This window comes from Lutra lutra, chromosome 1 (genome assembly GCF_902655055.1).
Source record: "Lutra lutra chromosome 1, mLutLut1.2, whole genome shotgun sequence".
Lineage (NCBI taxonomy): Eukaryota > Metazoa > Chordata > Mammalia > Carnivora > Mustelidae > Lutra > Lutra lutra.
The window spans coordinates 222,052,948-222,067,170 of record NC_062278.1 but is presented as its reverse complement, the minus strand read 5'-3'; the positions used below and the strand labels follow the sequence as shown (position 1 = coordinate 222,067,170).

The 14,223-nt window shown below is 65.0% G+C and overlaps 1 protein-coding gene across 6 annotated transcripts in view; it reads left to right on the top strand.

The window, feature by feature from the left end:
* Positions 1-14,223, top strand: part of DOT1L (DOT1 like histone lysine methyltransferase) — a 60,034-nt gene that overhangs the window by 29,272 nt on the left and 16,539 nt on the right. For all 6 annotated transcript variants that reach the window (XR_007123739.1, XM_047709767.1, XM_047709759.1 and 3 more), the window contains exons 8-16: positions 4,403-4,458; positions 6,525-6,604; positions 10,142-10,210; positions 10,900-11,006; positions 11,428-11,469; positions 12,329-12,439; positions 12,525-12,759; positions 13,277-13,390; positions 13,966-14,057. Coding sequence is in view for 5 of the 6 variants with exons in the window: in XM_047709767.1 (XP_047565723.1) it covers positions 4,403-4,458; positions 6,525-6,604; positions 10,142-10,210; positions 10,900-11,006; positions 11,428-11,469; positions 12,329-12,439; positions 12,525-12,759; positions 13,277-13,390; positions 13,966-14,057 (906 nt within the window). In the remaining variant the exon portion in view is untranslated. The remainder of the gene's footprint in view (positions 1-4,402; positions 4,459-6,524; positions 6,605-10,141; positions 10,211-10,899; positions 11,007-11,427; positions 11,470-12,328; positions 12,440-12,524; positions 12,760-13,276; positions 13,391-13,965; positions 14,058-14,223) is intronic.

The window sequence follows — 14,223 nt, the reverse complement described above, 5'->3', positions numbered from 1 at the left end:
ACGTGAGTTGGCAGGTGTTTCGTGGGCGCTCCGGACTGAGCAGACACGTTTCTCCTCCGTTCTTGCTTGGCTGGGAATCCTCACCATGCATGGCGTTGGTGTCTATTAAATGCCTTTCCCGAGTGTGTTGACGCATCCCTGTCAGTGTGGTGAGTGCAGGTGTCCTCCGTGGCTGGGGGTCCTGCCCGGTTGTGGCGTGGCTGGTTTTCACACCGTGCAGGATTTCCGCTCCGCACCTACATTGTGGGGAGCACTTGCGTCGGCGTCCCCCAGAGGTCGCGGCCGGGAGCTCTCCTTCCCTGTGATGTCCTCGGGTGCGGGGTGCTGGCCCCGTGGGGGCGGAGGTGTGCCCTCTGCTTCTGTTCTGCATTTCTGGGGCCAGGACGTGCGCAGGCATGGTGGGTCCTGGCTTCTCTTCCCTGCGTTCTGGTGCAGTTTCTTCTGGAACTCTCCGCCCCGCACCTGCAGCTCCTGGGGTCAGCCGCTTGGGCTGAACCTGCAGAAGTCCAGTGCGTGTCCATTTCCAGGAACTTCTTCCCACATCTCCTCTGCAGACTGCAGCCCTGGGCGGACTTGCTGAGACGCGGGATTTTGTGTCTTCAAGGGCTTCTCGTTTCTGGTGAGGGCGCCACGTCCTGAGGAGCGGCCCCCGGTGTGGTCAGCGCGGCCCGCTCACAGCCTCGGGCAGCTCCTAGGGGCGGGGGCCAGGGCCGGGCCAGGCTGGGCCACTGCCTGCTGCTCCTCCCGCCTGCCTCCTTCCCTCTCTTGGCTCAGTGCGGGGTCAGTGGTTGGCACATGGGCAGACAGGAGGGGCTGCCCTCATTCCTCGGGTCCGGCGTGGGGCAGAGCGCTCGCTGGCCCCGCCGCGGCCCCTGCGGGGTGGCTGCAAATGGAATTTGGCTCAGAGGACACTCGGGCACGCCTTTGGCCGTGGGTGTGTGGAGGAAGCTGGCCGAGCCCCTGCTGTTTGCTGTCTCTTTCCAGAGGGATCCTGTAGCGCCGGCCCCGCGGCTGTGGGAGCGTGTGGTGACGGGGAGCGCCCACGTTTGGCGGGAACTCGTGTCCCGGGTCTGTGAGGCCTTCCCAGACACTTTCTGTGGCTTTGACCAGGCATCCTCGTTGGCGGACGGACAGTCCTGCTCCCGTTGCTTAAGAACCTAAGAGGAAGCAGCCAACAGGAGTCTAAAAATAGCTCCGTGTGCTCTTCCAAGCCCCAGAGCCTGCTTCTGCGGGCCAAGGCTCCCGGTGTGGCCACCGCCTGCTCTGTCCCCTCCCGCCTCCGCAGAGGTCCCCCCCAGGCTCCACCTACCAGCCTCGGCCTCGCCTCCCTGTCCTGCAGCCCGTGGTGCCTGGCGCCAGGCCCTCCCTGCCACCCACGTGCCTCCTCCCGTCAGAATCCCCGTGCCCCCCTCCTTCCCTTGGCTTCTGCCTATGGGTCTGGCTCAGCGCAGGGTGCCCCATCCACCTGGGAGACACTCTGTCCAGCTTCCTGCCCAGGCAGACGTCCAGGTCCCCAGAGGCCCCTTAACACAGTAGCCAGGCTGTTCACTATGAGCCCCGTACGCTGTGGGCACCTGGCAGTGGGCTTGGCCCACAGCAGGTTGCAGGCATCGAGAGTGTGTCACCTGGGGTGGCTGTGGCCTTGTGGAGGTGCCACGGCAGGGAGGGTGTCGCAGACCGGCCTGTGCCGAGGTGCTTCCTACACTCAGGCCGCTCTCTCCAGGACGTGTGCAGGGCCTTCCCCTAGGCACCCACCACCCCTCCAGCTTTGTCAATGTCACAACAGTGTGCGTGTGGCCCTTGGGGTGGTGGCCATGTCCGCTGGGGCCCCCTGCATCACAGACTTGCTGGCCCACCTCCCCTTTGGTCTTGGGCTGTGTTGGGTCACTGGCATGCTGGCGCTGCCAGGAGACGGGGCCTGGTGGTTCGGCCGAGCCGCGCTGCGTCTGTGGGCTTGGGGCTGCTCCTGGGTGGTTGCGCCGAGTGCTGGGGCCTGCCCGTTGCCCCCTGACTCTGGCTGGGGCAGACCTCGGTCTCTTCATGCTCAGACACTGGGCTCTTTTCCCGCGACGAGAGCATGGGTGCTTGGTGCGAGGATGTGTGCGGCCTCCAGGAGCATGTCTGGGGCGAGCTGTGGGGCTGAGGGGCCCAGGCACCTGCCTGCCGGCCTGGGGTCTCCGCCAGGGGTGGTCATGGGCTCCGACACCCTCTGCGCCAGTGCGTGCCCAGGACCTTCTCCGTGCTTCCCATTCCATCACGTGTGGAGGTCTGCCTGACCCTGGGGCTGTTCACGGGGTCCCAGAGCAGGGGCACAGGAAGGCCACACACACCTTTCCAGCAGCACAGCCGCTGCAGCCAGCCCCTTTCTTCTGAGGGTCACAGCCTGCCTGTGCCCAGAGCAGAGCCACGGTAGGGCCGGGAGAGCAGAGCCCGAGCCAGCGGCCGTTCTCTGGCCTCAACCCAGCAGAGCTGCTCCGGCCTGAGACTGCGCGGCCTGGACAGGGAGCCGCCAAGGAGAGGGAGGCCGCCTGGAGAAGTGCCTGAAGGCATCTGTGTCTGTCCCAGGCCCAGGTGCGGGGATGTGCCGGGAGGACCCCAGGGCCCAGCAGGCGGTCATCCCCAGGGCCGTGGTTTATACAGAGGACAGGAAGCAAAATGAGCTCAGGTTGGGGGTGTGGGGGGCAGGGACACTAGGCGGGAGCTTCCAGAGCCCACTCTCGGGGTGTCCCACAGAACACGCTTAGTTTCCCCCAAACGAGACAGCACCGTGCGTGTGTGCTGTGGTCTCCAGGGGCTGGCAGAGACCCAGCACCCTGGTTCTCCACGGGGTCGGTCTCGCAGGCCTGTCTGCCCGGCTCAGGCCGGGAACCCCGATTCGGGGAGGGGAGCAGGTGCTTAGCCCGAGCCTCGTGTCTGCACGGACAGTTCAGGAACCGGAGCCCCCCAGCAGCGAGGCTGGCCAGAGCCCGCAGTCTGGTTCCAGATGCCGCGGAGGGCCAGCCTCGTGAGCTGGCCGGTGGGGAGGGAGGGCTCTGGCCCTCTGTGCGAGCTCTCTCTTGCGTACACTGCAGACTCGAGTCACTCCCGTGGCCTGGCAGGACTGTTCTCGGGAGTGTGGCAGATTTAGGAAGTTCCACAGGCGGGGAGAGGATTCAGAGTTGGGACAGCTAGGGTGTGGGCAGCCCCCCACAATGCCCGAACATGCTCGGGTGGTCCATCCCCTCTCCCCACCCCTGCGCCCTGTGTGAACATGTCATGCCCACCACGGGATAGCCTGGGTGGTCTGCGCCTATACTGTGGGTCGTAGGATGGGCTCCCGGCCTCTGCCCTGGGTCAGCGGCGCTCACTGGAGACTGGTTGTCTCTGCTCAGGGGCTTCTGTCTATTTCTGAGCGACAGCAGGCCCAGTGCCCTGATGGGCTCCTGCTGTCTTTGTGAGGGAAGTGGGGGTTCCTGGTCACCTTGCGGCATGCATGAGGGTGCAAGTGAGGCCAGTCACTGGCCCCACCCTCCCCAGCCCCCAGCCCCCAGCCCCCGCGAGCCCCGTTCCCGTCCATGGAGGAGCCTGGTCTGGATGTGTCACATATGTGGACTCACACCCCGTGTGGCCTCCTGTGTCTGGTTCCCTCCCTGTGCGTTATGGGCTCAGGGTCCATTTCTGGGGCAGTGCGTGGGCTCTTGGCTCCTGTCTGCGGCCGGGGGTCGCTCCCGCGTGTGGGGGATGCGCTGATGGGCGTCTCTGTTGTCTGCTCTTCTGAATCCGGCCACTGAGACCGGGCGGGTGCAGGCTTTGCAGGTACACATGGTCTTGCTTCTCGGCGTACACTGAGGTGCAGTGTGATCGTGTTTTAAAGAATGATAAAATCAGGCATGTAGGTTTGCTGAATGCCCCAGCTTGGGGTACCTCGGTCACTAAGAACCGTATGCTCTTGGAGGCCCCGTGTTAGTGTGCTGGGCCCCGCCATGCAGAGAGCAGGTGTGGAAAATGAGCAAGCCGTGGCAGGCCGGGGCCCGCTGCCATGCCCACACGTCCGTGGTATAGAAAGCAGGCCTGGCTCTGCTGCGTGCTAGGCCGGTGCTCTGTCCTGGTGTCGCTCGGTGCATAGGTGCCTCCTGAGGGCACGACCACTGTTCCCTGTGGTAGCCCCGGCCGGCCAGCCCACTCCTGTCCGGAACTGCCGGCAGGCTGGGAACCACGTGTGGCCGCGCCCCAGCTGGCTCTGTGTGGCTCCATGGTGCGTCCTCTGTTGGGGCTGGACCCTCCCTGAGCCGCCGCCGCCCCGGTCCCATATCCTCCCCACGTCAGTGACTGCGCTCATCTCATGTTCTCCATGCGGGCCGGCGGGGCGCGAAGCCGGCGGAGGCCTCCCGAGTCAGCCTCTCCCCTGTTCTCTTCCTTTCAGCTGGAAAGGGGCGACTTCCTCTCAGAAGAGTGGAGAGAACGGATTGCCAACACAAGGTAGGGCCCGACCAGGCGAGTGCCCCCCGGGGAGGGTGCGTGGCTGGCGGAGCTCCTTCTCTCCCTGTCCCTGCCTGCAGCCGAGCAGGTGGTCTGGGAGCTGGACCCAGGGACCCAGGGCAGGGCCAGGTGTGGCTCAAGGCCTGCACGTGCCAGTCCCCTGGCTGCCCGTCAGGAAGGGCCCTTCCCTGCCATCTCGGCCCTGTGCTCAGCGTGCGGGCTCTTGCTGTGTCCACACCTCCCCAAACTGGGTGCGGGGCCGGGCTTCTTTGCACCCGCCGTGGAACGGCGTCCTGTCCCCCACGGCTGAGCTGCTGTGGTTTTGTCCCACCTCCCTCTAGCCCTGCCCTGGGCCTTGGGCTGGGGTGCAGAAGTCAGCTGGAGCCTGCTGGGAGCCTGGGACCCAAGGGGCATTGCACACCCAGAGCCGTCTTCCTGGGGACAAGTCAGCCTTGTTGATGGTGGCCCACTGTTTTGGAAGACCCTGCCATCTGGCCTCTCCCTGTCTTTCCTTCAGGCGCATATTGCCTGTTGCCCCATAGTCCCCACCGTCTGAGTCCTGGGGGCTGGTAGAAGCTGGGTGCTGCTCTTTCCAGGGGGCCTCCGCTTGTGGCTGTCCCTCGAGAAGTTCTCATCGGAGGGGTCTGCTCTGTTCTACCCTACTGGCCGGGTCTTCCCCCTCTTCCTGAGAGACTTGTGCTGACTCCGTGGGCACCCCCATCCATGGGGGCCTGGGGGCCCTCCAGTGCTGGGTGCTGGCCAGCAGTATCTGGGCCGAGGTGTCCCATGTTGTGGTCACGGGGACAGCACTGTCCCCTGGGCCTTGTCTGCCCCTCGTACTGCAGGCAGAATGGGAACAGGCCTTGGTGATGGGAGAGTGGCCCCTTGACGTCCCCCTAGGTGCTCTGCTTCCTGGCAGGGGTATCCCCCCCCCTCCCAGCCCCTTTCTTGTTGGGGACATGCGTCCATGCTTCTGACTTCTCGTGCATGGGATGGGAGGGAGTGGCTGCCTTCAGGGCACCCTTCTTCCATCAGAGCTATCACCAGAGCCTTTGCTGGCTCACATCCTGCCTTCCCAGGCTCCGTCCCCAACTAGGGACTGGGACAGGCCAGGCTCGCACCCTGTGAGAGCTTGTTCTCCTGGCTGTCTTGTCAGGGCTCTGTCCCTTGGCTCCAAAGGACGCCTGGGCCCCAGCCTAACGCCTCCCGTCCTTGTCTTTTCTGTGCGGGGCTCAGGGAGAGTGCACTGGGCTTGCTCCACGTCTGTACGGTTTCTTCCCTGCCGCTCTGCCCGTTGGCACCCGGGGTCTGTTCTCGCTGTGCTCGGGTCTTCCGTGACTGTTCTGTTACCTGGTTGCTCTCTGACTGCTTCCTGGCATCTCGATTTTAACTGTCGAGACTCAAAACGAGCAGCGAGGGGATGGCTGGCATCAGCCCAGCGTGTCTTCTGTCCCTTTCAAGAGAGGAAGTAAATGTCCGTCTGTCCCCGGCTCAGATTTTATCTGGAGGCACTTCCGTGGGGGAGGAGAGCCCTCCCAGCTGAGTCGGGAGCAGTTTCACCTGCGGGGCTGGATGTGAGCCAGCGCTCGGCTGCTCGTGGCCATTCAGAGAGGGCCTTGGGCAGGCACGAGCTGGGCCCAGGCAGGCGGGCAGGGGTGCGTCACTGCACACACAGTGTGAGGCGCCAGCGTCCCCAGCCGCCCCGGCTGGCGTATTCGGACCAGGGCCCTGGGTGGTCCGGTGCCAGAGCGCGTGGGCGGGCGGCGGAGGACTCTGCCTCTGGTCCCGCCGGTCCTCTGGCGGCTCCTTTCAGATGCTGCCGGATGCTGTCCGCACGCCCTCCTGCCCGGGTGTCCTCACACCTCCGTCCCCAGGTGACGCGTGTGCGGTCTGCACTCCCACCCCTGGGGTGTCCCGGGGGCGGGCGGGGACCGCCCCCCACCAGCCAGCCTGCTCGGCCTTGGCGCCCTGCGGGTCCCGTCCTGGGCTGGGGGAGCCAGCGGTGGAGGCGGTAGGCATGGCGCGCCGGAGCCTCGGCCTCACTCAACTGGAACATTGTTTTGCAGTGTTATATTTGTGAATAACTTTGCCTTTGGTCCTGAGGTGGATCACCAGCTGAAGGAGCGGTTTGCCAACATGAAGGAAGGTAACGCACTCTCCCCGAAACCCCGCCCTGTCGCGGTCCCTGTGTGCGCGCGGCACCCGAGGCCTGCTCGGTCCGTCTGTGGAGCTGGCTGTGACCTCGGGCGCGGCCGGGTCCGTGCTGACTGCCCCCACGTGTGGGCTCCGCGGACGGCACCTCTGGGCCCGGGGGACATGGTGGGGCTGACTGGGCCTCCCCAGGCGGATTGGGCCAGCGGGCCTGGGCGCCTTGGGGTGGGGGCCCAGCTTGCCAGCGGGCTACACACTGCAGTCACGCTCACGTGTCCTGGAGGTGACGAGTAACTTCTTGGTGCGCGCTCATGCTGAAGGGTTACTCACTGAGGTTCTGAAGTTCGGGCTCGACCTGTGACCCCAACCCGGGGGCAGTCGGGCCAGGGGGCTCGTCCCAACAGGCCTCTTAGGCTCTCTGGGTTTTCCCTGTTTGGGCCCCGGTTGCCCTCGTCTGCCTTCCCATTCCCGGTGGGGAGGGGAAGGCCCCCTTGCCATGCATCTGTCTCGGACTCGACGGCCTGTGTTCTTGCTTGAGTTGGTTGGCGTGTAGGTGGGATTGCGTTTTCTTTTTTTAAAGAATTTCTTTTTAAGACTTTTATTTATTTGACAGAGATAGCGAGAGAGAGCACACAAGCAGGGCAGAGAGAGGGAGAAGCAGGCTTTCCGCCAAGCAGGGAGCCCGATGCGGGGCTCGATCCCAGGACCCCGAGATCATGACCTGAGCCGAAGGCAAATGCCCAACCACTGAGCCACCCCGGCGCCTCAGGGTTGCGTTTTCTTTGTGCTCATGGAGGCTTCCAGATTTGGAATTGTGTGGGTGCACATGTGGAGTGAGGTCCTCTACTCTATCTGGCCCGAACCTTCTAGGGAAAACTTTCCTGAATCTTGGCAAGCAGAGACAGGAGGCTGTCATGCGGGGGGCAGCCTCCCGGCTGGACTCCTTCCGGGGGAGCCCTCTGCTCCCTGGCTCCTCCCACGGCCTGGGGTGCACCTGAGGGTGCACAAGCCCTCTGCGCCAGGGGTGTGTGGGCCCCACGCCCCGCGCCCGCAGCCACCCTGCCAACGCTGGCCATAGGAGGAGCTCCCTCCAGCTCTGTCTTAGGCAGCGCAGGTCAGGTGTCACCTTTCCCTGTGCTGTGCCAGGAGCCTTTGTGTACTTGGAATGTCAGACAGAGAAGGCCATCCAGTCTAGAAGCTTCTGAGGAGGTGGGAGGGAGACAGCGTCCTGTGAGCACCAGTCGAGGCCTGTGTCCGTGTAGGGGAGTGCTCATGTGCTGTGTCCGAGCACAGCAGAGCGGCCCACTGGGCTCCTGGAGGAAAGAGAAACACCAGCAACTTCCTCTGGTGTGGCCACTCTGGGCGCCATCTGGGGCACACGGGCCGGGCCACAGTGGGGCCTCCTGTCACTCTCCTGTGGACGAGGGCCGTATCACCTGGTTGTCTGTTGTGCCTCTGGCATGTGTCCTCACTGAGCCGAGAGTCAGGGTTCTGGAAGTTTTTTCATTTTCTCCCCATGCGGAGACAGTCTTGGAGCAGTGGGGGCCTCTGTCTAGCTGAGCTTGGGGACACCCTGAATCCGAGGTCCTTGGTCGTGGCCCACTGTGTTTCAGGATCAAGAGGAGCCCACTCCTTGCGGGCCGAGTCCTCCAGCCAACGGCCCAGAGCCCACGGGCTCCCCTCCTCACACGTGCCCAGGTTTAGGGCGGCCAGGCCCTGGGTCGTAGCAGGGGGTGCTGCTGTCCTCATTAGAGCTCTGGCCTTGGGTGCCCGTCCTTCTCAAGGCCCTCCTGGCATGAACATGACTGGCCTCCTCGGCCCCCAGTGTGGCGTGCCCTGTCGGAGGAGTGGGCTGCGGGCTGTGGCCTCAGTGTGGGTGTCGCCCGCCTGGGCCCTGTGGTCAGCAGTACCCTTCCCGGGGCCTGGACGGGAAGCCTCAGGACGTGCCCTCATCCTTGGCCAATCCCTGTAGCTTTTAACACAGCTGCTGAAGCCGCTGCTGGTTTTCCAGATTCCGAGGTGGCCTGAATGTGACCTTGGCGCTTCCAACTCAGGAGAGCCTGTGCCTGCCTCTTTCCCTGCTGCTCCCAGCTGCTTCGGGCTCTAGTTCTGAGGAGGGCCAAGCGCCCCCCACATTCCCGTTCCTACGAGAGAGAGATGGGATGGGTCCCCCCATATCCCCTTACAAGATGTTTCGAGAAAGTGGAGGGCCACCCCGCACCTGCGCAGGTGGCCACCAGCCGCCCTCAGCCCCAGCAGCTGCATAGCCGGCACACATGGGCCTGTGTGCGGGGAACGTGTGCGCAAGGCCTTGGGTGCTCCCTGTCATTTTGTAGGGGCCGTGCGCCTTGCCCAGGAGAGAGTGGAGGGCCCCTCCACCTGTCACTGTCCTGCTGCCTGTCCAAGAGCCTGCCTTCTGGTGGTTTCATCCTGGGCAAGGGGCCAGGTGGGCTTTTGTGGGAGCGGGGCTCCTCCGTGTTTGTGGACGGCCCTGGTGGACGTCCGGGCTCGTTGTCTCATAGGGTGTTGCTGCTCTGGTTCCTCCCTTGTGGTGCCCTGTGGGTGGGCTTGGGGGACCTGATGGGGCCCAGACAGCCTGCGGAGCCCTGCGTTCCCGGCCACCTGACCTGTGGTCCTATAGCGACACGCCCTCGGGCCCCTCCCAGCTCCCCTGCCGTGTGGGCCGTGCAGGGTGCTGTGTTCCTAGCGGGAGCCCCGGGGCTCGGGATGCGGTCTGCTCGGCACCACACTCTTCAGAGGCCCTCCAGGTTCCAGGCCCTCCGCGGGGCTGTTCAGCCTTCGTCCGCTGCGACCTTTGATAGGGCCCCGCAGTCTCTGACCCTGGCTGCCCCGACCTTGCACCTGGCCCAGTGCAGGGTTTGTCACAGCCCGCTCCCGCTGGGGTTGGTTCTCGGGACGTGGGCTGGTTGGCTGGTGCTCCCCGTGCGGGACGTGCTGCGGCGGGCACGTGTGACTATGCATGTGTGGAAATGGGCTCGGACGCACTCTTCCAACTTCAGTGTGACACTAGTGTTTTCTTTGACTTCCATTTGGCTCTTTCTCCCTCACACCCAGCAGCTTCCGAGAGCGTGAGCGCACCGTGGGTTCCTCTGCGCATCTCTCTCTCCTAGAACCCAGCACGCAGAGCCACTGCGGGCTTCCTGCCACCTTGCCGGGCGGCCCAGCGGTGGGAGTTCAGGGTTTGCCTTGGCCACTCAGCCTCGGCTGTGACTGAACTCGTCCGCGCAAATACGGAGCCTGCGGAGGGGACGCATGTCCTCGCAGCTGGTGTCCGCCCGTGGCCAGCCAGAGCCCCGGCCGGGAGCTGTGCCCAGAGCACTGTTGTCCACACGATCCGCTCTTGGGACAGACTTCCACGGGGAAGGCGCCTCCTGCCTTTGCTTTGACTTGTGGAGCGCGGACAGGACTCGGTGGTGCTGCTGTCCCCGCCCCTGCTGTGGCTGTGCCCTGCTCTGCCGCCCTGCGCCCCACAGCCACCCCATGAGCCGTGGTGACTAGTCTTGTGTTGCAGGTGGCAGAATCGTGTCCTCGAAGCCCTTCGCACCTCTGAACTTTAGAATAAACAGCAGAAACTTGAGCGGTAAGAAGCTCGCGTTGCTGAGTCAATATCTGTGACTTTAAGCATCTGTGTCGGAATGGGGTCCGTACCTGGTGCTCCTCACACTGGGCCGGTCGTTCTCTGTGGGCGTCCAGTCCTGGGGGGATGGGGGTCAGCAGCAGCCCCGGCCACACCCCCTTGGTGCCACGAGCCCCCCAGTCCTGACAGCCGCAGGCGCTCCCCGACACGGCCCTGTGTCCCTAGTGGGGAGAGTGGCTCTGTGTGGACCTCAGAGGGGCAGGTGTGCCGAGCCCTTTGAGCTCCTGTTGTGACCGGCCTGAGCAGGCAGTGGCTACCCTGTCCCTGCTCAGGAGGGACTGGTGGCAGAAAAATCCTGGGTGGGGCTGCACGGGCCTCGGGGGCTTGGGCCTCTTGGGGGGCTGGTGGGAGCTCCTGGCTCCACATTGTTCTGAGTCATCTGCAAGTGCTCTCCAATGGCACCCGCCCCGCGCTTGTCACTGTTTTCCTCGGACAAGCCCCTGGTGTGGCCCTGCAGCCTCCCTCGCTCAGCCGCGTGCTGGCAGCCGGCTACCCCCTGGCGGGTGGTTGGGACCGGCTCTGCCCCTTCCTGCCTCACCGGGGTCACTCCAGACCGGCGGGAGAAGCACCGTAGGGCCCTCCCGCTCACCCCAGGCGCAGGAGGGGCCCTAACCGTAGCCCCTTGTGCGCAGACATTGGCACCATCATGCGGGTCGTGGAGCTCTCGCCCCTGAAGGGCTCAGTGTCCTGGACGGGGAAGCCGGTCTCCTACTACCTGCACACCATCGACCGCACCATAGTGAGTGCCCTGCGGGGCTGGGGTCGGGGGCCTGGCCAGCCGGCCCTCAGTACGGGTAGAAGTGGGTCAGGAGGCTGGAGACCCTGGTCTGTCTCGCCTTTGTCCTCAGCCCTCGTGGGGGCCAGACCTTGTCCACGAGGACTCGTGGAACAGCAGCTCTGCCTTGGAGTCCGAGGCCACCAGTGCCCTGCCAGGCCTGCTGTGTGGCTGCCGGCCCATGTGGGACGGCTGTGCAGGGCCTGCACGGCCCACACAGGGGGAGCCCTGAGCCCGGCGGGTGCCCTACTAGCCGCCCGCCTGGGTGAAGCCCCGCCGCGCTCTGCCGGGTGCGGTGTCTGCGGGACAGGCTGTTGCTCTCACCCCTGACAGGGCTTGGGACTGGCTTCTCACGGGACTTTGTCTTGTCTTTTTGTGTTTTCAGCTTGAAAACTATTTTTCTAGTCTGAAAAATCCAAAACTCAGGGTAAGTGTGTGTTTTTCGTTCGCCTCCATGTTGTGTGCGCGCTGCTGGTGGGGCGGCGTCCGGCTGGGAGGGCCCGCGCACACCTGCCTCGTCTTCAGCAGCCCCGTGGCCATGGCTCTTGCACATGTTCCTGGGGAACGGGTCGAATGAGTCTCTGAAATGGGGTTTGGTGGCATGGTGGGCTGTGCCCAAGTGCGGGGTGGAGAGCAGCCCTCGCGCTGTCCTGATCTGAGGCCCGAGCCACAGAGGGGCTGGAATGTTCCGAGCTGCCGCCCGAGGGGAGCCGGGATCCTTGCGCCCACGTCCCTCCCGTGCCCTCGCGGCTGCTGTTCTTCTGCCTCCAGAGTCAGTGCTGTCTGGGCACGAGTTTTTCTATTTGGTGACTCAGATAAGTATCCAAGCAGGAGAGCCCCGGCCCCGGAGACAGCTGCTCCAGCCGCCGGGGGCCCCGCGCCCTGCCTTCTGCATTGAAGGCACTCGGGTCGTAACGTGCTGACCAGTGCCCTCGGCCCCTGGATCAGGGGGTCACCATCCTTCCTCTTAACGCGGTACGGCCAGGAGTCCTCACCGGGGAGGATCACGCTGTAGTGCACACACCCCTTCAGCGTGCAGAGCGTGCCGCTAGCAGGAGGGAAGCCACGGCCAGGAGGCTTCTCCCACCCCAGCACGAGGGTCCTGCGCCATCCACGGTTGGAAGGCCACCTGCTTTCTGACGGAGCCCCGGGGGGGCGCATGCCCACGCATGCCGTCGGGCTCCTCTGCGCCTCTGTGTCCTTGCGTGTGCCGGGGCGGGCAGAGCTCGGGCTGGTGGCCGCCTCGAGCCGGCCCCGCCGCAGATGCAGCCACACTTGCCTTCCAGGAGGAGCAAGAGGCAGCTCGGCGGCGGCAGCAGCGGGAAGGCAAGAGCGCCACGACCACTCCCACCAAGGGGCCCGAGAGCAAGGCTGCCGCGCCTGCGGACGCCCCCATGGTGAGTGTGCGCCCCGCGGAGGGAGGGCTCACGTGGCCCGGTGGGCCCGCCAGTGCACTCCTGACTGCCCTGCCCTGTCTGCCAGGACTCGGGGGCCGAGGAGGAAAAAGCCGGGGCCACCACCATCAAAAAGCCGTCCCCCTCCAAAGCCCGGAAAAAGAAGCTGAACAAGAAAGGGCGGAAGATGGCCGGCCGGAAGCGTGGGCGCCCCAAGAAGATGAGCACTGCAAACCCCGAGCGTAAGCCCAAGAAGAGCCAAACCGCACTGGACCTCCTGCACGCCCAGGCCGCGCCGCAGACAGCAGCGCCCTCGCCGCAGGGTGAGCCGGCCATGGGCGGACCCCTGGGGTGTGCCCTCGGCCAGTCCCGGCACTCCGTGTCTCTCTGCCTTGGTGCAGCGAGTGGGGTCCCTCTCCTGTTCGCTGAGGCGGTGAGAGGGGCAGAGGCCACCGTGACGGTGTCATGTGCTGTGAGGCTGGTGCCTGCTTTCCAGACCCTGCTAGGGGCACACGGCATCCTCACGGCCATGTGCCCTGGGGTGGGCTCCCCGAGAGCGCACCCCAGTGGGGTCTTCCCATCATCCTACCCCCGGGCTCTAGGCTCCCCTGGCCTCCCATCCTGGGCTCTGATGACAGACCGCACACAAGGGACATGGCTCATGGGGACATCTTGGGTGCCACGGGGCTTTGACTCCACTTCTCAAAGCGCTGCGACGCAGTGTCTGGTCCCCTGTTCAGTCTCGGTGTGAGCAAGCTGGCCGGTTCCCTGGAGCAGACCTGTGGAAGCCCCCAGGCGCGCCGGCCTGCCGTTGACACGTGGCCTCTCTGTGTCCTACAGACGCGTACAAGTCACCTCATAGCCCGTTTTACCAGCTACCTCCCAGCGTGCAGCGGCACCCCCCTGACCAGCTGCTGCTGGCTCCCACCCCGCCCGCACTGCAGAAGCTGCTAGGTGAGCTGCCCACGGACCCCTCGGGCCTGCGGGGGTGGGGGAGGGCTGCCGGCCCCAGACCAGAGTCACACGGACTCAGGGCTGGCGTGATCTCCCTAGCACGTGGGACGCCCCCAGAGAACCACCCAGCCCCGCCCCGTGTCTGCTGCGTGGGGTGGGGAGGGCCGTGTCGGGCGAGCTCGGTGCCCAGTGTCGCTGAGCCGAGTGCGCACAGACTCACCCTGCTGGGAAGGATCAAGCAGCTGCTTGTCTCTGAAAATCGGGTGAAAGAAACGATTTTCATCTTTTGGGAGCTGCCGGTTTTCTCTGTCAGCATCAGTAACCTGCGCTTCCCTAAGCAGTTGGGCACCCACGTGGTGTCGGAGGGCAAAAGACATGGGGCGGCACTGGCAGGAGCTGTGAGGGGCGCCTAGGTGGGGACCGAAGGCCCCGGCGTGATGGTGGGCGGTGACAGACACCACAGCAGCCAGCGGGGGTGGCAGCCGCCACGGCGGGTTTCTGAAGGGCGGCCCTCCTCCTTCCTGCCGGCCTCGGGGGCTCGTGTGTGTGCTAAGCTGCATACTTGACCCTCGTAGAGTCCTTCAAGATTCAGTACTTGCAGTTCCTGGCCTACACCAAGACCGTCCAGTATAAGGCCAGCCTGCAGCAGCTGCTGGACCAGGAGAAGGTGAGCCCTGCCCTGTGCCCCTCACCTGCTGGCCACCAGAAGGCACCTTGGCCCTAGGAGAAACGGCGGTCCCTTCAAGGACCTGTGCATTGTCCCTGCTGCCTCCAGAGAGGCTGTGGGGGTCTCACGTAACCAGTGAGAACTGCTGAGGGTCATCGGCCTTCTG